Source organism: Canis lupus, chromosome 14 (assembly GCF_048164855.1).
Source record: "Canis lupus baileyi chromosome 14, mCanLup2.hap1, whole genome shotgun sequence".
In the NCBI taxonomy this organism is placed as follows: domain Eukaryota; kingdom Metazoa; phylum Chordata; class Mammalia; order Carnivora; family Canidae; genus Canis; species Canis lupus.
Window position 1 is genome coordinate 64180570 of NC_132851.1, and position 23903 is coordinate 64204472.

Below are 23903 nucleotides of genomic sequence, written 5' to 3' on the forward strand. Positions count from 1 at the left end.
GCGGGCGTAGTGCGGCGCGCGCTGTAAGGCCTCACTGGCTCCCCTGTTTCCATTTCCAAGCCCGAGTGCACGAGCGCACACCGGGTGCGCAGTGGTGCTTCCTCCCCTGCAAAGAGCGCGGCCCAGCAGGAGTGCTGGACGCCAGAGCATCTCCTCCAGGGGCGGGGTGGACTCCTCCTGGAGCGTACGTCTGCCCCACGTAAAGGACCCAGAACACCTTGTCTTCGGATTAGCAGAAATACGGCCAAATCTGCTTGCACTGGTTTGGAGTTGTGTGTTCCTGGAAAGAGTGTGCATCGATCACGGAAGGGCCACCCCGAACCCTAGAGCCCGGACTGTGTCTGTGCGGAGCCAGACGTTGGTTGAAACAAGCCTCCCGCCAGCGCTGGGGCAATGCGGACCTGCCAACGAGGTGCATCGCGCACCGACACGAGTTCTGAAACGTGTTCAAACACACAAGGCCCAACTTCTGTATATGTAGCTGTTCCTTTTTAAAAGAAAAGGCGACACCGGTCTGTATCCCTACCCATCCAAGTTAGAAAAGGCGACCGGGGGCGCCTTCGTCGCTCCGTGGGTTCCACTCGCTTTTGCTTCCACGCGCGGTGGACGCCGAGGAGTCCGCTGGAGGATGCTCCTCTCCCTCTGTTCCTCCTCCCACTCATGTCCTCTCCCAAATAAATGAATAGACCTTTAAAAGAATGTTTAAAAAGAAACCAAAACAAGCAAAAAAAAGCAAAAAAGGAAGCAACCGATCGCTAGTGACTACTGCGTTAAAGCGGAAACAAGTTTTAAGTGCAAATATCTTGGCCTAAAGACTGTGGGAGTAAAGAAGCAAGTTCTTACGCTGCTGCATTCCTCTCCTTCCAGAGAACTGAGGTCACTGGAAGTTGGTGCTTCCATGGTTAGCACTGAAGCCTCGGGACTCTGATGTTTTAATATCCATAGGAGAAAAGGAGTGGATTAGGTCCGCCTTTTCTGGAGTTACATATTGTCATTTCAAAGTGTTCCATTGCTCTAAGTTTCAATATTGTGATCTAAATAAAATTCATGAATATTTAACTTCTGCTAATTTCATATATATTAATATGTATTTCTGAATTCATGGAATAGGGATGATCAGAACTTATCCACTTTGTAAAGAACGTTGGGGGAAGGATTTGTCAGTTATAAAGCTCAATACAAAAGGAGGGTTAGCACTAATGTATATACTACTTACCCAAAATTGTGGGAACTCTTGAGTTGCAGAGTACAATATGAAATGACCGTACATTGAACGGACCAACTGATAATTTGTCAACTCTAACATTGCAAGTGAACTTGTGCAGCATATTGGATTTTTTTTTAAATTTCAACATAATTAGTCTGCTTGTCTTTATTATGTCACACAACTATTTTTTTTTTTTTTTTTACTTTAAGCTCCTTAAAAATAAAGACTTTCACTTTCTTCTTGCAGTTTCTGAAATTCTTAACCCATCAATGCTGAACACAGGAGTGGACTCAAAACTTGAATATAGGCTATTTACACATATAGACTATTACATACATTTAAATTTCTCATTTCCCAAATATGCCTTCTGAAATGTTGGACAAAAGAACCTTTATTTTTTTAATACTTTTTTAAATTTTTTATTTATTTATGATAGTCACAGAGAGAGAGAGAGAGAGAGAGAGGCAGAGACATAGGCAGAGGGAAAAGCAGGCTCCATGCACCGGGAGCCCGACATGGGATTCGATCCCCGGTCTCCAGGATCACGCCCTGGGCCAAAGGCAGGTGCTAAACCGCTGCGCCACCCAGGGATCCCCCAAAAGAACCTTTAAAACATAATTCTCATGATCAATTGTTAAGGTGGCCTCTTGAAATAGATTTAGGTTGAATTTTTTTCTTTCCTACTTATTTAATGCATTGCTTCTCAAAATTAAAGCTAATGTAAAATTAGCCTTTCATCTCTACTGAAAAACATCCCCTCATCTTCCGAATCATGGTTTTTATTTAGCATGCCAAATTGGATTTTACCTTTCAAAAGTGTGAATGAATGCATTTAAAGACTAATATGAAACCTCTTACTTCAATACTTTACATCTTAATCATGTATTTCAACTGTCACATTAAGAAGGAATTCTTATGTCAAGCCATAGTTGCACACTTTTCATTTACCCAAAATACTAGTGATGGTATTTTTGCAATCAAGGTTTATAACACAGTAAGTCATATTAAAGCACTAATGAAGGTCTCATTCTAAATTCCTCACATGGAGTTAATACACTAGTTAACTGAGTGTTGTGACTTGTTGAAGCAAGCATTTATCAGTAAGATGTATACAGGTTTCCTTCCTATCTGAAAGTAGAGCACTCTTGCCAAGTCTTTCATAGGCCAAATTGGTGGAAAGCAGAGTACTCCCTGCTTTCTGAAAGTTTGCATTGTATTACTTGGCATTGCAGAAGTTCTGTAATGTCAGATCTGCAGGAATCAAAGTGTTTCTGAGAAACTCGAAGATGAAATAAAACAGTTCTGAAGAGGTTTTGTGATTTTGAGTTTCCCTCTTTATTACTTTGTATTGTTTTAAAAATAAAGTGACTAACATAGTGTGCAAAATAATTTTTATGAAATGTGTATTTGGGTCATTTGAGTCGAAAGATGGAATAATATTTTCATGAAGAACGAGACAGGATCTGTCAGTAAACTATCCCCTCCCTCCATTTTTTTCCTGAGAAGAAAAATGACAGTAAGTTCTTTAACAAAAAGTTAATTTTCAACTAATGATTTAGTTTTACAGTAATAGTAAACAAGTGAAAAATACCTTTCACATGAATACTACAATTAATTTTTGTGAATATGTTGATACATGTTGAAAACTCATGAAATGGGGATTCTGTTGGCACTGGTAAACAAAATCATCTCTAAAACGAAATGGTTGGGGGAATGCCTAGGTGGCTTGGCGGTTGGGTGCCTGCCTTTGGCCCAGGGCGTGATCCTGGAGTCCTGGAATCGAGTCCCACATCAGGCTCCCTGCATGAAGCCTGCTTCTCTCTCTGCCTGTGTCAGTCTGCCTCTGTCTCTCTGTGTCTCTCATGAATATATAAATAAAAATCTTTAAAAAAGTAAAATGAAATGGTTGGTATAAAAAGATTACACAATTGGGATATTTTGCTATTTAAGGTGTGATCTAACCCAAATATTATTTCCAAGAGTTAAGTCACTTCTTAAAAGAATCAAAGAAAGGGGTGCCTGGATGGCTTAGATGGTTAAGCATCAGACTCAGGTCATGATCTCAGGGTTGTGAGATCTAGTCCAGCGTCAGGTTCCATGCTGGGTGTGTAGCCTGCTTAAGATTCTCTCTCTTCCTATTCCTTTTTTTTTTTTTTTTAATTTTTTTTTTAACTTTTATTTATTTATGATAGTCACAGAGAGAGAGAGAGAGAGGCAGAGACACAGGCAGAGGGAGAACCAGGCTCCATGCACCGGGAGCCCGACGTGGGATTCGATCCCGGGTCTCCAGGATCGTGCCCCGGGCCAAAGGCAGGCGCCAAACCGCTGCGCCACCCAGGGATCCCTCTCTTCCTATTCCTTTGCACCAACCTTCCTCCCAGCCCTCCAGCTCTTGGGTGCACACTCTCTTTAAAAAAAAAAAAAAAAAAGAGGAAGAAAGGAAAGGAATACGTTATGTAGTCTGCAATTACACACACCATACGCTTTCAAAAAGAGGGGAAAAAAAAAAAGACCTGCATGGTCTCAAAAAATTATGGGTTTTTTATTTGTCAAATAAAGATGCACTGCATTACAACTGAAATATAAAAAATGTATTTGAAAAGTGTTCCTAGTACAGACTTCTAACATCATGGTATTGTATTCAACAAGACTGAGCTCCAAAACTAAATGTGGAGCATGCAATCTATATCCCTCTGCCCCATAGGTTTATTTATTTATTTTTTGTCCCATAGGTTTAAAGTCAAGAAAATAAAGGTTCTTTCTTATTAAGACACCCATCTCAACAAACCCAGTTTTGTGAATCAACACAACTCATGTGTTGTAATAAATATTGAGTGGTATCTGTTATCTAGCAGGATTATTTTAATTATAATTAACAGGAAAAAAATTAAGCAAAAAATTATAGGATTGTGGCAAAAGTCATATATAAAATATGTTAAATAGCATTACACACCTTTCTTAATAAAGTGCTATAGTTTTATTTCATAGTTATGTTTGCAGGGTATCATTTAATTTTTCCCTTAAATTTGGTCATATCAATTATAGGTAGAAAAACAAATTTATATATTTTAAGACCACCTCCTAAATTAAAAGATATAAATGTGTTGTTTACAAACTTCTAGATATGTTTGAGAAACCTTTTTATTCAGGCTACCAGAGTAAAGAAATAATTTCATTTACTTTACAGGCAAGGAACTCTGTTAATATTTTCAACTCTGAGTGATTCATCTGAATCTGAGATTCACCGTTGTGGAATTTGTTTAATTAAAAAAAAAAAAAGAGAGAGATTGATGCATTTCTCACTTCACTTTTTGCTTATTTTCTTTTATATTTCAACCATATAATTTATTTTTCCATATGAGACAGGGTAGGACACATACTCTTCTTGGATGTGTTATTGTTTATTGTTTCAAGTGAATGGAATAGATAAATCCCACTGAGTAGTTTATAGTGTGGCCCTGGATCTTATATAAACAGGTTAAATGAAGATGGTATTTTGTATTCTGTGTATTCATGTATACTATAAATTATCTTAATGACAAATGCAAAATTTCCTTATTACTTGTCCCAAGTTAGCTGTTGATCCCTTTCACTGATAATATACAAACAAGTGTAGAGAATAAGAAGCCTTTAAAATTAGAAAAAAAAAAAAAAAAAGATACTTCCCACTAAATTACTGAAAATTGGAATTTTTATGTTGACTCTTGATGACTGGAAAGCCAATGTTAAGAATCAATATTATCCAATATAAAATAGTACATTGAATCTTTAAATAATAAACAGTATATTGAGCTTGTATTATGGTGACTGGGAACCAGTGCTGGCTTTTTATATTCTCAGAAAGACTAAAACATCTTATGGTTAGAAGAACCACAGGTGATGACGAAGGTGCTCCACTTCTCTGTAGCAGCCATTACAATAAAAATCTTTATAAAATTATTTCACCATCAGCAAGAGAATTTTACTGATATTAGCGGTAAAGATGAGAAGAGAAGAGTGAAGAGAGAAGTGTGTATTAGTTTTAAAAGTGTGACAAGGTAATAAAAAGACATGGAAAAGTGATAAATTTCTTCTATATGTGCCCTGCTGCAAACAAACTCAAAGGAGAGCGAGATGAGTATTTTAAAAGCCAACCTCAGGAAACATCCACTGATAATGCCCATTATTTTACTTTATACTTAAATTACACAAGCAGAAAAGTTATGCTTATTAATAGTTTAATGTATGAAGGAAACATCCAGATTTCTGAATATGAAGGTACATATCTCACATTAATTTAAGTCTACATAAAGTAGAGCCTCTATACTGACATATTGAAATTTACTTTCTGCTTAGCCTTTTCTGTTATGTAAACAATTGTACATTTATTTGCCATTCTAAAACTTCAGGATCAAGTTTACATAATTTTGCTAAATTTCCGTGTTTGCTCAGAAGCAGTTTACAGTACTAAAACCAACCAGCCAAAGAACAGCTTCAACAGAAAGTTATGTCCAAAGGGCAAGAGGGAAAGAAAAAAAGAAAAATGATAAGAAAAATGCTAACTAAGGTAAAACGGATGATGGTGGGGAATGGGCAGTCACAAATGTTCACAGAAAATAGGTCAGTTAGTAACTTCTTCTGCAAAAAGCCTACACACTTCAGTCAAGCACATCAGTAGAATGATTTGGGAGCATAAATTTTTTTCGGCCACTTGTGATTTCCTCTGAATGAAAAGGAATCTGCAGGCTAACAAGCTGATCCTCATCAGCCAAGCTGGTTCATATGCACACTGTTCATATGAGGTGCCCAGGGTCCAGTCCACACCTACGAATACAGAGTATATGTTTTATTAAGTATTATACATGTACCATATATTTGATTAAAACTCTTAAAACCTAAGGAAGTGCTCTTAATACCTATGAGCTAAAATAGCTAAATCTCATTCAATTTGCAACATACTTAGCAACAATGAAGAAAAACAAAGATAAGTCACTTTTGTTTTCCTGAGTTGCTTATTTCTCAAACAGGATCTGATTTATCATCATTCATTCATTTATTTATTCATTTATTTATTCATTCATTCATTCATAAGAGACAGACAGAGAGAGAGAGAGAGAGAGAGAGAGAGAGAGAGAGGGAGGCAGAAACACAGGCAGAGGGAGAAGCAGGCTCCATACAGGAAGCCCGACATGGGACTTGATCCCAGGTATCCAGGATCATGCCCTGGGCTGAAGGCGGCGCTAAACCGCTGAGCCACCGGAGCTACCCTTATCATCGCTTTTTAAAAACCATTACCTCAACACATATAGACTGATGACTAAAGGAATAGGAGTCAAAGATATTAAACAGACACCAAAATAAGCTAAAATATACTAAGCATTTCTGTGAGTTTTTGGCTTTCTGACATTTATAATACTACTAATAATAAATAACCCCTAGATGGCCCTTTTAACAGCACTAGTAAATTTTGATGTATAAAATTACACTTTGTAATTTAAAATATTTTTTACTTACCATCTGGTCCCAATGAAATACACCTTTTATAATTTTAGCTCCAACCACTACCTTTGGTACTATTTTCCATATCCTTCTGTTGTATTTCAGCTATACTAAATTTCCTCAACTACCTATATTCACCATACTTCCTCACTACCATGATTTATCTGTGTCTTATTTGTCTTGGGATCTCAAAAACACTAAAGAAATGTTCACTGAATGATCAGACTTACCGTTTGAGGGCCATTATTTTCTGTGGAGCTTGAAACCATCTTTATTAGGGAGTTCCAAGAGGGGTCTGCAGCATGAGGGCCATTAAATATGGGTCCTCCAGCACCATCAGGAATAGGTGCTACTGGAGGAATCATTGCATTCCCATACACAGAGAAAGGCATACCCTTAAAAGAGGAGAAAACAAAAATTAGGCACATAGTTGTATCTCCAAGTCACTGCTTACTTTTTCCAATATAACTGATAGCCTTAAAAATTATATTTGAAACTGCATCTTATTTTGAAAAGTATATTATCTAGGTTATCTAAAAATTATTTTCCATTATGTGATTTCTTTTTTCTTTTGGCCTACTATAGCCAAAATATTTGACCAAAAAACATTTCTCTAAACAAGTGGGATATAAATATCCCACAATATAAATATTCCAATATACCAATAATTCTATTTTAGCCAGATTTTGGCCTACAATCACAGGCTAAAGCCTGCAAATCATTTCAACAAGTACTCATCCACTTGTAAGGAAAATGAAGCTAATAAGAAGAAAAACATTCAGAAATATGAAAGTCACCATTTAAGTCACCATTACCCCAACTTTAGGAAAGTCCATGTATCCTGCAGGAACATGCTGATGGAATGTACCAGAAGGAGTTACAATTCCTGTACTCTCTCGCTCCATTGCTTGATGCTGTGAAAACACTCCTGGATCGGACATTGGCCTATGAATCATAGGATTTCCCATACCAGGGTTACACCAGTCTACTTTGTCTAAGGAAAAATAACAAGGCAAAAAAAAAGATAGCTGGTGATCTTTAAAACCAGAAGATAGCAAAATATTTTGTATATTTCTATCTAGAATTTTCCACATTGAATTGTACATTCCTTCAGAATAATGACTGATTTTATATATTTACTGCAGTATTTCCCTTGTGTGTAGGTAGTGATATAGTAGTCTAATAAAATAACCTAAATATTGTTTTAAAAAGAAAAAAAGCCATAAGATAAAGAGTCCAAAAGGAAAATTAGCATCTCCTTAATATGATGAAATGAAAGAAGGAATATACTTGCATTAGATAATTTTCAGAAAACAATTAAAAATTCAACAGGAGATCACATTACAAAAATTGGCTTGAACTCAAAACTGGTTAGTGAAAACTAAGAGATATGAATACAGATCTTTTAAGAATGACTGTTCTTATTACTTACAATATTTTAGTTAAATGCATATACTTAATTTCTAGTAGGCAGGATAGCATGTCTTACCTTGATTGCCACCAATCCCTTCAAAGGACCAGATGCCGCTATGCCCTACTGATGTAGATAAATTACTCCCAATAACAGATGGAGCTGAAGTTCCAGTTTGCCTGATACGTGCAGAACGTTCCGTCCCAATAGGGACTGGAACTTTTCTGTCCTGAGAGACATTGCTGGGCTTTTCTGACCCTAAAGGTACTGATGATGGGGCAGGAGACGGTGCACGAACTCCAGAGGATACAGACTGTGCAGGAGAATCTAGAGAAAAAATATTTTGAAATATACAGGTCATCTATAGAGGATATAATTTTCTAAAACTAAATCTTACATTCTGAGGACACTTTAAATAGGTGTTCTCTGAGGAAAAGTGAAATATGAGAATAATGCTTAAAATTATGCATATTAAAGTTAAGTTCCATGACTTCAAAATCATTTCTTAATTTGATTCACAATTTTTCCATTTAGTTCTGTGATATCAAAATGTGAAGATGTCTAATTACACATGTATTATAACCCATTAAATTAATTACTATTTAAATAAATGCTTGACACTAAGTAAAACACCAGAGCAATGAGAAGACAATGTTTAAATTAAAAAGGCTAAACAACAAAATAGAGGTGGAGAAAATCATGCCTATACTGGCAGTTTCCAAACTATTTCTTGAGAAGAAGTGTCCCTTGGTATGCTAGTATGAAACAAAGGGATTCAGGTAGCCAATAAATTTGGAAAATCTAACTTGAGAAAAAATAAATTTCTTTAAATCAGAACCTCACAGAACCTTAATATGCTGATAAAATACCAACAGAGCATTATGCTTCATTGCCCAACCTTGTTTTATCGTATCACATGGGTATTTCACAGAACAAGGTTTTCAAAATGACAATTTAAGCTTTATCTATCAAAATAAGGTGAGTTCTTAATATAGTCAATTTGGGAGTATTTTTTAGTGATTCAATTTCTTCATGCACTAGAGAGAAAAAATAAGAACCCAAATTGTACTTCGTGTGAAAAGTTTAAATATGAGGCACATTTAAATTTAAATAGGGTGTAAATGGTGGAGCCTGAAGCCTAACAGTCAAGAGTTACCTGTATATCTACAATTTACTCATAAATGCCTGACTGTATGCCCTAAATGCTCTAGGGATAATCAGTTAATAATATTTTTCCATTTAATCATCTTTTCACATATATGTTGTCTGTGTGTGTCTATGTGTCAGTGTGTGTATGTGTATGTGTGTCTACATTCCTTCAAAGGGATTCAGGGACTTATTTGCTAATAAATATGCAAAAATCAATCAACCTGTCTACACACATGTACACATAGACAGAAGCACAGTGCCTCTTTTTTTTTTTTTTTAAAGATTTTATTTATTTATTCATGAGAGAGAGAGAGAGAGAGAGAGAGAGAGAGGCAGAGACATAGGCAGAAAAAGAAGCAGGCTCCATGCAGGAAGCCTGATGTGGGAATTGGTCCCAGGTCTTCAGGATCACGTCCTGGGCCAAAGGCAGGCGCTCAACCACTGAGCCACCCGGGCGTCCCAAGCACAGTGCCTCTACTTCCCAAGGTACTTTTCAGGGAATTTGGAAGACAAAAATTCATTAATAGTAGTAGCATGAAAATGTTTAAAAAAAGATTTGCAATATATATTTTAAAATCATACAGATTTGGAAAGTTCTGCAGAGATCAATTTCATCTTACTAGTGCTTGCAGAAGTCCATTTTGTCTAAATCAATAGTACCACTTTTCTCATGAATTGTAGTAATATGATTAACTAAATAAAGAATGTGAAAGCACTTTATAAATTATTATTATAAGGATGTAGATATTATTGGGAACAAAACATGAAACTTATGAGCTTATCTGTACAAGTAAACTAAGAACTGTTTGTTTTTTTAATGATTTTATTTAGTTATTTGAGAGAAAGAGCATGTATGCACATACGAGGTGGGTAGGGGTAGAAGAAGAAGTAGACTCCTCGCTGAGCAGGGAGCCCCATGTGAAGCTCGATCCCAGGACCCTGAGATCATGATCTGAGCCCAAGGCAGCAGCTTAACCAACTGAACCACCCAGGTGCCTTGAACTGTTAGTTTCTAATGAAAAATTAAAATATATCTTCTGTAGTTATGGATACATTAGCATTTCTTGACAATATTATTTTCAACAAATCATAAGAAAATAGAAAAGCCATGTATGTGTCTTTAGCAGTTACAAATATTTTTAAATTCACCTTAAAAGAAAATTCTAAGATGGAGGTAGGTGTAGCAGCACAAGTTTTGATTCTTCCCAAATCCTTCCATTAAAAACAAGCCAAATCCTTCCATAAAACCAAGCTACCAAGTTAGCAAAGCCAAATACCCATGGATAACATCTATACCCAAACTAAAAGTATCCAAACATATGGAAAGATCCAAGTGAATGGGGACAAATCACCAACAGCTATTAAGACCTCAGTGGTATTAGCATCTGTGTGGAAAGAAGCAATTCTCCTGACCTAAGAATAGAATAGGAAAACAAAATAGTCAAAGGTACTCAAAGAAAAGCAGAGAAGGCCAATCTGAGAAAAGCAATTGAAACCAGGAGAGTTCTGCCTATGCGTGGGTAATTGCAAGGGATTTGCAAAAATGTCTGAAGAAGCTGGAGCAATAGTGGCCCTATGAATTCTCAAAAATATGGCTGAAGTCTCATTCCAGGATAAAACCTCACACACCACTAAGAAACTTCTGAGAACAGATTCCAAGTTGAGCAGGAAAGGGACATTAGAAGCAAAGCAAACACAAGACCAGTCAAAAGTAAATCTATTATTTCAGCTACCCACACTCATGTACATGTACATACAAACACTCATGCATCATGGGTCATGAAGTTTCTTCCTTTCAAAATTATGTTTTTACTTTTTTTTTTTTTTAATTTATTTATTCATGATAGTCACACGGAGAGAGAGAGAGAGGCAGAGACACAGGCAGAGGGAGAAGCAGGCTCCAAGCACCAGGAGCCCGATGTGGGATTCGATCCCGGGTCTCCAGGATCGCGCCCTGGGCCAAAGGCAGGCGCCAAACCGCTGCGCCACCCAGGGATCCCTTTTTACTATTTTTTGATCGGACAACAGTTTTATAAGACTGAATGTCAAAATGCCCCATTAACTAAATCTGCTAAGGACTGAAACTCACAGATCACAGCTAGTGATCAGTAACCAATGCATGAGCTGGTTGAGTGCTGGTAGGAATAGATTTTAGCATTCTGAGTGGAGTAAGAGCTCAGGTGATCTCTGCCCAGCCTTTATATGCAGAAGGTTCTTGGGTATCACCAATCTATTGTCTGAGGCATCAAGAAAGGATTTTTTTTTGCTTTCTAAAAAAAATTTTTAAAGGAAGGGTCCTGTGTCTCCCATATCCCAACTTAATTTGCAGGGTCCTAATATCATATCCTCATGTTCTAAAGGAGAGGGAGTGAGAAGAGGACGGACTATATGGAGAAATATGACAGAACCTGTTCAAGTACATAAAACCAAACAAATATATTATGAAAAATAAGTCACATGCTTCTGCAGTTAGTTCTACAAAGGCATTCAGAATGGCAACTTTTAAGAAAAGTATCTGGATAAATACTGAGAACAAAATTTTGAAAGACTACAATAAATGAAAATACAAAGGTACACTCACGTAAACAAATTACCTCAAGAAGAGTTGAAAGTCTGACAAAACAAACTAAAAGGTCATTAAAAAGTAACAGTATTAAGATTTACATTAAGGGAGGAAAATGTCAACTAGCTAAAAATTCCATATTCGAGGTAAAGGTGAAAGTCTTGCCTACATCAATCAGTTTAACAATAGCAAAACAATGACTCTAATTACAATTCCTTCTACATGTATGAGTTGTCCTTATACAAAAGCAAACCTATTATTTTTACTCAACAAGTGCTACTTCTTCCCCCATTCCCTTACACTTTGCCTCAAAGTCTGATGAGGAGTAATAACACAGTCCAAAGAAACTCCTGACTTCTTAGTAATTACAAAGGGAAAAGTGATTAAATTGACAATACAGAAACCTAGCACACAGGATCTTAACCAAATGATCAAAGTTAACAGCACCAATAATGGTACAAAGTAACATATTATGCAATATAATGAATGTTTTGAGAGAAGGATATAACATTGGCTATATACTATATTCCTGTCAAAAACACATAACCTAAATTTAATTATGAAGAAATATCAGAAAAACAAATTAAGAAGAATTTTACCAAACCACTGACTCATAATCTTTAAAAAAGTCTTTCTTGGAAAGACAAGGAAGGCTTAAAAGACAGTGCCAGATTATTTGACACTAAAAAGATATGGAATTGAATGCAATTTTGATCTTGATTTGAACCTTGGATGAGAGGAAATAATAAATGTGTTATTAGGACACTTGGTGAAATGTGAATATGGACTATCAGATAATATGGTCTAATGTAAAATTAGCTGAATGCTAATTGTACCATAGCTATGGAAGAAAGTTTTCTTGTTTTTAAGAAATATTATCATTTAGAGTATTCAGGGGAAAGTAGCTGGATATCTGCAACTAACTCTAAAATGGTATGGGAAAAAAATTCTACCCACTTACACACACACACACACACACACACACACACAGCCTCCCAGAAATACGACCGTTGGGCCCAAGGAATGTGGCAATATGTTAACATTGGTGAATTTGAGAAAAATATAGAGTTCTTTGTACTATTCTCAAAAGTTTAAAATTATTATTTTTTAAGTTAGCCCTATAATATGTTTACATTAAGGGATTCCTGGTTCAAAGGTAGGAAAAAAATCTAAAAAAAAAAAAAAAAAAAGGTTTTAGGACAACTGGGGATATTTGAATAGGGATTGCATATCACATATTACTAATTAATATTTACATTAGGTATTTGATAATAATATTGTGGCTGAGCAAGAAAATGTCCTTATTTTTTTAAAAGATTTTATTTACTTGAGAGAGAGAGAGAGAGCACAGGCGGGGTGAGGAGCAGAAGCAGGTTCCCCATTGAGCAAGAAGCTCGACATAGGGCTCAATCCTGGGACTCCGGGATCATGATCTGAGCCAAAGGCTTAACTGACTAAGCTACCCAGCCACCCCAAAATGTCCCTAATTTTTAAGATGCACACTAAAGTTTTTAGTTAAGTGTTATATCTGAATCTTACTTTCAAATGGTTCAACAATAAAAAAAGCAAAGAGAATAAAATGGAGCAAAATGTTTAAAAAATTGGCAATCCTAAGGAATTATCAATTGAAAGGAATATAGATGCTTAACAAAAAAGTGGGAATGTATCAATGAAAATTTTAATGACTTCAATGACATTTTGTATCACTTAGCAGTGTATTAGAAAACCTAACCTATATTGGTTGCATTGTTACAAAAAGCACAATGTTTTTCAACAGTAAGTCAAATGAACATACATCCAAACAAATAAAAAAAATTTTTAAAATTTAAAAAAACAATGAAAAGCCCACACACTGAACTTATAGGGCAAAACAACCTATTATACTTTGTGCATTTCATCCAAAAATTTCAGAGTTTATTTCCGAAAAAAGTAATAAACATAAGTATATTAAAGCAATAAACATGATACCTAAATAAATAAGCATTAATATCAAGAAGTATGTTTTTACTATGCTTAAAAACATTCTCTGCTTCTAAGAATCCCTTCTATTTTAAAGATTACCAAAAAATTTTAGGTTAACATTTTCCAATGAGCAGTCGATTCCCTTTTCTCCCAATTCCTATTTTTTTATAAACATGAAAACCAAAAACTATCCTTATTTTTATATATAAATAGGTGAATATGAATCACATATATGTAGATATCTTAAGGAATAGATTTATTCCTACATGGTTTAGTTTCAGCTCAACATACTCAGAAGACACTGATTCAGCTCTGTTACATATTTATGGATAAAAATTAATTTTAAGAGGAGTCTAGGAAAAAATTAAGCAGGTACAATCACTCAAAAATTATTGACTTTATAAGTTATTTATAATAAATTATTTATAATTATTGATTTTAGACTTTTTAATCATTTGCTATTTACAACAATGTTTGCTCCTCTGTTCCCATTTCATTAGTCTTGATATATTCAAGACTTATTCAAAGCTCTTAAATCATCTTTTACTTTCTATTTTCCCCCTTAAAACCTTTTGCTTTTAAGGAAACATACATACAAACTCTTCTTAATGGAATTACAATGTATAATACTCACCATTCGATGCTGATGAACATGGAGTCAACAAACTAAGTGGGGAAAAATGCTGTCTGTTAAAGTTAGCAGCTGTGGGTGCTCCTCCAAGGGGTGCCCCAGGTCCATACATTTGACCTCCTGAAAGATTTGAGGCAAAGTTTCCCAAATGTGTAGAAGAAGGTGTTACAGAACCATATGGCGAGTCCATATTGACAATACCTATAATTAAAAGATAATTTATAATAGTTGCCTGTAGAAGAAAAAAAATTTTAAAAACCTAAAATTCCAAGAAGTCCCTAATACCCCCAAATATTTTAGATTGCTTAAAAAAAAGTCTTGCTTATTCTTCCAGACTATTGACTCATCATTTCCCCCTCTATAAAGGTAACTATAAAAAAGGAACAATTATCAAGGAAATTTATTTTTATATTTAATTTTCTTATCTGATATTTTAATAGTTATTATAGGGTACATGTATATTTAATATCAACATTGGAATTTAAAAGGCTTAATGGCCAAGGAATTACATAAAAATTTATCTTTAAAAAACTCAGGGGGAGAGAGGGATGATTAGGCCAAGCACAGACAGTTTTAAGACACTGAAAAAACTCTGTATGATACTACACTGGTGGATGCATGTCATTAGGCATTTGTTCAAACCCACAGAAGTATAATACCAAGAGTAAACACGAATGTAAACTATGGAGTCTGGATGATAATGATATGTTAATACAGGTCATCAATTCTACACATGTACCACTCTGGTGAGGAATGCTGATAATAGAAGATGCTATACCTGTTCCCTTTATTTGGGAAATCTCTACTTTTCTCTCAATTTCCTCTGTACTTTTCTGAGAACCTAGAAGTGCAGCTATTAAAAAAAAAAAAAAAGTCTTAAAAAGATTAAGAGGGAAAAACATGGCTACACTTCTATAATGAAGAGGTAAGATGATTAGCAGTTTAACTAAGTGGCCATTCTTTTTTTTTTTTTTTTTTACATAGTTAATAATGAAACAATCTTCATTAAGTGCCTCCTGATGTAATGCAGTTTGAGGTTCAAAACATCACCCATTCGATGTTCCTGCCAAAAATGTTTCATCTGAATGTAATCATGGACTTAGGAAACAGATGAATCTAATTTAAAATGTGGGACATTTCTTCAGAACAACTGGACTCTTCAAAGGATTCAATGTCAAGAAAAACAAAGGAAGGTAGTGAGATATTTTAGACTGGGAAGAGACCACAGAGACACAACAACCAAAAGCAATGTGTGAACCCTGACTGAATCTTGGATCAAAAGTAAAAAAAAAAAAAAAAGAAACACACAGGCATAATGAATGGATATATTTGAGATGATGGTACTGAATATTAGGTGGCATTGCTGAATTAATGTTAATTTTCTTGAGTGTAGTAATAGTGATAGAGTTGTAAAGGCAAACATGCCTGTTTTGTTGACCTGAAGTGAGTCATAGTCTCCTCCAACGGACTCTACAATGAAACTTCAATGCTAATTTTGGCTCTAAATCAAGTGCACACTCCCCCAAATCTCACCTCTCTTATAGAGCTGGCCTTTTTTCTATACCTTTCCATAAAGTAACAATTTATTTCTTTTTTCTCTGAATCTTAATTTTAGTCTTTCTCACACAGCACCTAGATTTCATATTTTTTGAAAAGTGAAATATTTTCAATTTCAACTATGATAAAAATGAAATATAAAAACATTTCCAATGCATTAGCATATAACACTTTAAATTATATTTATTCAAACATTTTAGTACTCAAGAGAAATTATGTTATTTTGAAAGTACACAAATATTTCAATTAACACCAGGTAAAGAAATATTTACTGACCATGTTCATTACATTGTATTCATATGTCATAGAAATAGGCAAAAATAACATTCAGTTCCCATTAAATTTAGAAATTTTTAGTCCCAGGATGTCATCTCTTCAGTAACACAGATCAGGTTGACAACCTTTCTGCAAAAAGCTGAATAGTATTTCAGACTATCATTACAGCATGAAAGTAGCTACAACACGACATGTAAATGAATGGGCATGGCTGTGTTCCAATAAAACTTTACTTATGAACACTGGTTTTAATTTTAATTTCCTATTTTTTATGTCACATACTATTTAAAATTTTTTTAAATCATTAAAGCATCTTACACTATTATTGAATCTCAATTTTAAAAAGTTACAAATGTAAAGACAGGCAGCAGGCCATATTTGGCCCATGGACGACAGTTTGTCTATCTCTGGCATGGCTTATCTTTAACTATTTGAAATGATCATATTAAAACACATAGCTTTAGATGCAACTTGGTATACTACTGGATTGAACACTGCAACAGAAAAAGAACATTACTGGAAAAACTGGAGAAATCTGAATAAAGTCTATAGTCTAACTTAGTTAATTATACTGTACCAATATTAATTTCCTAGTTTTAATAAATAAAGGGTTATATAAAATATTTGTATTAGGGGAAGTTGGGGTAATTATATAATTATAGACTCTTCCATAAACAGAAAAATATTTCAAAGTAAACAGTTAAAAAAAAATCACTTATCCAAACCAAGAGATCTTTACACCCTCTCTAAGTATTAGTATTGTCCAATAGAACTTGCTATAAAAGATATATCTGATATCTGTACTGTCCTTTAGACATTTATGTTTATTAAGTGCTTGAAATATGGCCTGCTTAAAAGCCGCTATAGAAAACAGTATGGCGAGTCCTCAAAAAATTAAAAATAGGACTGCTATATATGATCCAACAATTCCACTTCTCAAAATATAACCAAAGGTAACAAAAATACTAACTCAAAAGATATCTGCATTCCCATGTTCATAGTAGCATTATTACAAAAGCCAAGGACATGGAAACAACTGAAGTGTCCATTACCCAGAAGAATGAATAAAGATGTTGTGATGCACATGTACATGCATGCACATACCCACGCACAGAGGAATATTATTCAGCCGTAAAAAGCAAGGAAATCCTGCCATGTGCAACAACATGGATGGACACTGAGGGCATCATGGTAAGTGAAATAAGTCAGACAGAGAGAGACAAATATTGTATGATCTCACAGATGTGGAATCTAAAAACAAATTCATAGAAAAAGAGATCAGATTTGTGGTTATAGGAGGTGGGGAGTAGAAGGAAGGGAAATTGAAGGAGGATGATCAAAAGGTTTAAAGTTCCAGTTATAGAGTAAATAAGTATTAGAGATATAATATACAACATGATGACTATAGTTAACACTGCTGCGTGACATATATGAAAGTTTTTAAGACAGAGTAAAACCCTAAGAGCTCTCATCACAAAGAAATCTAAGTTTTTTCCTTTTTTCTTCTTGTAGCCAAATGATGATGGGTGGTAATTAAACTTATTATGGTAATCATTTTACAATATGTATAAGTCAAATCATTCATTATGCTGTACACCTTAAACCTATATAAGTGATGTCAATATTATTGCAATAAAACTAGAAAACAAATTTTTAAAAATATGGTCAGCTTGACTGAGAGAAATTTCTATTTTACCTAATTTTAATTTAAATAGCATATATGATTAGTAGCTACCTTATTAAAACTCTGTGGCTCTATATTTTTCTCATTATTTTAAAAACAAAAAGAAATGAAATCAAATTTTAAAAAGTTTTATGTTTTTTAAAACAAAACAAACTTTCCATGGCATTATCTTATTAAATTAAAACATAAGAAACTTTTATTTTGAGAGAGAAAAATATACCTGAAATTGATGGGAAATTCAAGATAAAATCCACTGTGGCTTCTAAAAAGTTTTTTTTTTTAATGCCATACTCGACACATCTAATACTCAACAGCATTTAACTTAACTGAATACAACAATCTCTATTTGGCCCAGTCATAGAATAAAAATATTAGAAAATGACCAAAAGTTTACATATCACTTATAAGTGAAGAGTTGCAGAATGTGAGAAAATACAAACTCACCTGAGGGACTTGGAGTGGGTCTCTGTAATGGTGGTCTAAAACCTGGAGCTTTGGAAGTATCAGACTGATGTAAAGGATCTGAATTTGGCAAATATGAGGACTTTCCTGATAGCATAGATTCTGGTGTTGACTGAGATGAAACAACAGATCCTCCCCAGAAGGCATGAGCAGAAGTAGGGCTGTTTTCAAACAATGTGCTAAAGGGCCCAAATGGTAAGGGGGTACTGAAATTGGGAGCAATAGGCTTATTTGCTGGATGTACTGAATTTTGACAAGCACTTTGTGTACTTAAGGTTGAAGGTAGCTGGACAGAAGAGGGAACACTGTGAGGTCTTTTAATGTGATTGACACTGAGGACTGCGACAGATGAATTTTGCACTGGAGCTGGATTCTTGTGAGGGGCAGTTGTGCCATGAGAGGGTGGTCTGATAGCAGGGGTTTCCATTTTAGGAGCAGGCTGGGAGCATCCCATTTGTGTCTGAGGCATAGGGTAAGTTACTGGGGCAGTAGAAGGCACCGCCACTGGAGCAGAACTTGTTGTTGCTAAAGGAGGAACAGTCATTCTAACTTCCGGGGGAGGAACCTGAGACTGCTGAAGAGGTGGTCTTGGCTCCTGAGAAACAGATCCCGGAGGTTGTTGCTGATTAGAATGAACTGATGAACTCCCAGAAGAACTGCTGCTGTTTGAAAGTCTACTGTTTGTTGTTTCTACTACTGGTGGACTACCTGCTTCCTGTTCAGAGGAAGATGCCCCTTTATTTGGAGATGCTGTTCCACAATCCAAAGGGCTGTTTCTAGAAACCCCTCCTGACTGGGCTGGTGGTGATGGGGAAGATGGGGATGATACTGGGTAGTGTTCTTTGGCAGTAGGCATAGGATATGTGGCATTTGTGGGTGCAGTGCTGTTGTTGCTTGCTGTGGTTGTGACTGTTGTGGTGGTGGCATTGGATGTCTTCACAACTGTGACAAAAAGCTGCCTTCTGACAGAAGGTGAACTTGGACTGCCATTTGTAGATGTACCAGGCACCGTTGAAGCTGATGAACTGGTTGTAGTTGTTGGACTTGAAGTTAAAGAACCTGCTGAATTCACCTGAGAACCACTGCTATTCTGATTGCTATGGCGAGGCACCATGTGAGGCTTAGGCGAGTTAGTAGCTCTGGCAGGGCTCAAAGGCCTGACAGGAAAAGGACCCCAAGTGGATTGAGCTGGTGGAAAAGTACCTCCAAAGTGGGTCATGGGCAACCTTGGTGGACGGATCTGCTGGAAAGTCTGAGCAGCAAGCAAAGCATGTGCAAACTGTGGAGGAGGATATGCTAATGGAAGAGAAACTGGAAAACCAGGCCTCACATTATTCACTGGGTTCTTAATGGTTTTATGAGTAGATGCAGAAGAAATTGCAGGCACAGTGAGTGCTGTGGCAGTTTGAGATGTTGATGACAGAGCTACAGTTGTCATTTTAATTCCCATTAAGGAACTGTTAGCAGCAGTGGTGGTAGGTGCTGATGACCCTATTTTGGAATTTGCTGAGGAGCTTTTCAAACGATTCTTTGGAATAAGTTCATCAATTTCTTTGTCTGGATCCTTGATCAGAGCATTGATTAACTGAGTTGCTTGTCTTGTTGATTCAGTGCCACCCCTATAAGTTGACCAAAAAAACAAATTAGGCCAAATTTCCTCTACTTTTTAACAGGTTAAGCCTAAATTAATTTGTGTATGTGTACACATACATACAGAGAATAATAAATGTTAAGCAGTAATTGTCTGACTACTCTTGAAATATTCTGCAAAGCAATAAACTCTCCTGACATGCCACTATATTTTTCAATGGGACAGTAAATGACTTTTTAAAAATGCATTTTACTTTTGTTTCCTTAGACTAAGAAGTCATTTTCCTACTATAAAATACATTACAGTTAGAGAAACCACTGTACTTAAAAGCCTGTGTAATCCATAATGGCACTGTAAAGTTAAATAGTTGATCAATGTTAAAAGCAAATATATGTAGACAAAGAAAAACAACAACAAAAGAATAAGAAAACAGTATTTTACTTTAAATCCTGGTACCTAAAATGGCCCCATCTATGACTGATTTCTATACTATAATGATTCCTATAATTCCTCTGGAAAGATGTCTCAAAGTGAGAGAGGAATCTTAATGATGCTAACAATGGCCATAAGGTCAAACCCTAGTGTTAGATCTTCAGGAAAATATTTGATTGTAAGGAAAGCCTTATGGAAACACTAAAGGGAAATTATTCATAAAGGGTATCTGCTTCCCTCTTCTCTAGATAAGGCAGGTTGTGACTACCCACCTATCCCAGGAAAGGGAAAAACAAGATAGGAGAGGAAGGTAAGTACAAAATAGAGATGGCTGTCTCCTTCTAGGAAGGTTCTAGAACTATCAGACCTGCAATGGGTCATCTGCATCTCACAACCAAACTTAATGACTTGTTAGAATATCGTATCTTTATTTTAAGGGTATTCAGATACAGACATAATCAATAGAAGATAAATATCCACTTTAGATTTATATCTATGACTGAATTCATATTCTAAGGATACAATCCCAGAATAATAAATCTCAAAAGCTATTATTATAAGAGGAAAAAGGGAAACCTATTGCTTAAAATGGGTAAGAAACCTATTCATTCTTACAAAGTCTCAGAATAAAATTTTAAGAATGCCATATGAACAGTTTATGTAAGGAAAAGATTATCTAAACCTCCGTCACACACACACAAAAGAAAAATTCCTTTAAAGCGCTTTGAAATATTTCATAAGGGCACATGAATTACGAGAAAAAATTGTAAAGGTTATCTTCTCTAATACTAATCAAATTCCCATTTTAAAAAGTAGGCTATTAAACTCAAATGCTTGTATTTCATTAAGACATAGTATAATAAAACACAAAGAGAGAAAACATAAGAGACAAATTTTTGCCTTATAGTTATTATCCGGTCTCCTGTCTTGTCTTTCTGCTTATCAATATCTATGTGTGCACCAGTGAACTCTCGAATAGCGTTAATATTACAGCCTCCTCTTCCAATCACTCTGGATATCACAGTTGACGGAACAGATACTTTCTTTGACCTGTTTAAAAGTTGCAAAGATAAATTGAGATTTATCATTAGTATCAGTGGTTATAATTAAAATATAAGGAGAGAGGCTTACTAAAATATACTTCTTCGAATACAGAATAGATTATTGTTGAGTCAGCCTCCTCTATCTTTTCTTACTCTAAGTGATAAAAGGCATCTAAGAGTGACAGGAGAGAGACAGAGTGAAAGTGCGTGAGCAAGTGCTTTACGATAGCTTCCCATTACCAAAGACGGTTTGTTTTTTGACATTCATCTTTCATTAGTATCTATAAAGCACATACTATGTAGACATGCATTGTGTTAATATAAATACTAATGGCAAATAAGATAAACGTAGGTTCCTGCCCACATGTATTAACTATGTAGACACCAAGTAGGAAAACCACAACACCACACCACAAATGCTCTAATAGGGTATCATAAAGACACACTGGTTGGGGCACCTAATCCAGCCTGAAGAAAAAAGAAAGGCTTCTTGTGGGCACTTCTGGGTGTTTGACTCAGATTCTTTTTATTCTCTAATATATAACTGACAGGATGATATTAAAAATGCATTGTTTCCTTGCTTTCTTTTAGAGGTATTAAAATGATTATCCACAAACGTGGAAACTTGCTAAAGGATGTTTAATCATGTGAGGAAAAAGATGACCCTGATGGAATTTCAAAAAAAGCAAAACCTGTCTAACACTTGCAAAATGCTTTACAATTCTAAATATTCACAATTCGGAAAAGTTACATATATATTTCTGACCAGCCTTAATTAAAGAATGCCTCTAATAGAAATATAGTATAAATATCAATAAATTTAGAGAATGAGCCAACCATGCTTTATTGGCCAAGTAAATTATTTATTCAGAATGGGAGATTAAATATTAAATTAAAATGCTGTATATTTTAAAAGGTAAGGTATGACCCCTGCCCTTTTATGTACATAACTAAGTTACTTGATAATTCCTTTCTCTCCAAAGGGCAAAATAATCAGTCAGTGATCATTATCTTCAAATTAGTTATGAATTTCTTAGTACACCACAATATAAAATACATGCAGAATAACTGAATTATCTTACTTTTGTATAGATAATACTCTAATGTTATGATCAATTTCAGTTAGTTCAACAGAGTGTATATACATGAATGAGTGTATGTATATGTGAATGAATATGAGAGAGAGACAAATGAAGATAGAGATCGTGGTAGGGGGAGACTTTGGTTAAAAATACAAAAAAATGTACAGTGCATTTTAGGATTAATAGAAGTCATAAGTTTGGTTTATTATAGCTCTTATTTCAAATAATCTAGAGCTTAATTTTTTTATTGAAATTTCCACAAAGTTCTTTAAAACAGGTTATCAAAAACTGAAAATAGATCTTCTGTGGTATCTTACCACCTCTTAGTTTCTGAGATATTGTTTTACTTTTGATATATATAATTCAAAAAAATCTCAAGCAAAATATAATCAAATATTTCAGTCCTAAAATCCGTAAAATAAAGGCATCCTGTGGCTTAAAGACAAGAATAGTTTAAAACCAATACTTATTCATTCTTCAGATATTTACAAGTATGTAAAAGATACCACATACTGGGCTGTGATATTACAAAGTTGATTAAGACACAATCTATTATTAACTTAAAGAACTTAAATTAGTTCTCTACCAAACAGCAATACCTGGGGGTCAAGCAGGTATGACAATCATCCATGTAATTTTTTTTGTAAAGTCTAGGTACTTTTTATGTAAAATCTCCTAATTTTAAAAGTATTGAAGTTTGTTTTGGACCATCAGTTTGTTTGCAATCTTTGGCATAGTTAGAGGAATCTAACAGTAAGGTAAACAATACTTCACATAAAAAGAAAAACAATTAAAGAATTGAACACTCACCTTCTTACAACTTCCTTCCATCCTTCTTCCCTCTTTTGTCCACGCTTAGGACTTGCTACTGTTAACTTCCCATTTGGAGAGGAAAGGGGAGATGGGCCAGATTTTGTGCAAGTAGACAGAGAATTACTGGTTACTTCATTGACCGTTTCTGACAATCTTTAACAGAGGGAAGAAAATACATTAGATATAGAACAAATGAAGAATTTTAAATGACAGAGGCAATTTGTTACATAATTTTATTCTTTTATTTATTGTTGGAATAAATATGGTAAACAAATGAGGAACTTATTTTTCACTTTTCAATATTATTATACCATGAAGAGCCAATTTTTAAGAAAATACTATTGAGAGGTCAAAATCAGTAGAGTTGAATTATAACAATAATCCTGAGAAACCATAATCAATACTTTTTGTAGGCTAAAATTTAACAACCAAAATAAAGAAGTTACGTAGTAAAAATAATTTTATCTTTCATTAACACAAACTTCAGCTATTTTGCTTATTCTTCAACTAAAATGAAATGGTGACTTCTTTGGCACCAAGACAAACCCTTATTTTGCCAATT

General features: G+C 35.0%; 1 protein-coding gene across 7 annotated transcripts in view; it reads right to left on the reverse strand.

Annotated features, from left to right (window-relative positions):
* Positions 1–5407: 5407 nt before the first annotated feature.
* The window catches only part of ANKRD17 (ankyrin repeat domain 17), a 152987-nt gene continuing 134491 nt past the window's right edge, over positions 5408–23903 (reverse strand). For 6 of the 7 annotated variants that reach the window (XM_072775352.1, XM_072775351.1, XM_072775355.1 and 3 more), the window contains 8 exons: positions 23339–23494; positions 21304–21453; positions 18363–19999; positions 14405–14602; positions 8175–8423; positions 7501–7679; positions 6916–7080; positions 5408–6010 (listed from right to left, as the gene is read on the reverse strand). In XM_072775352.1, the coding sequence (XP_072631453.1) occupies positions 5951–6010; positions 6916–7080; positions 7501–7679; positions 8175–8423; positions 14405–14602; positions 18363–19999; positions 21304–21453; positions 23339–23494 (2794 nt within the window). In that variant the 3' untranslated portion in view covers positions 5408–5950. Of the gene's footprint in view, positions 6011–6915; positions 7081–7500; positions 7680–8174; positions 8424–14404; positions 15255–18362; positions 20000–21303; positions 21454–23338; positions 23495–23903 lie in introns of those variants that run through there. The other variant, XM_072775356.1, reaches the window with a different exon arrangement.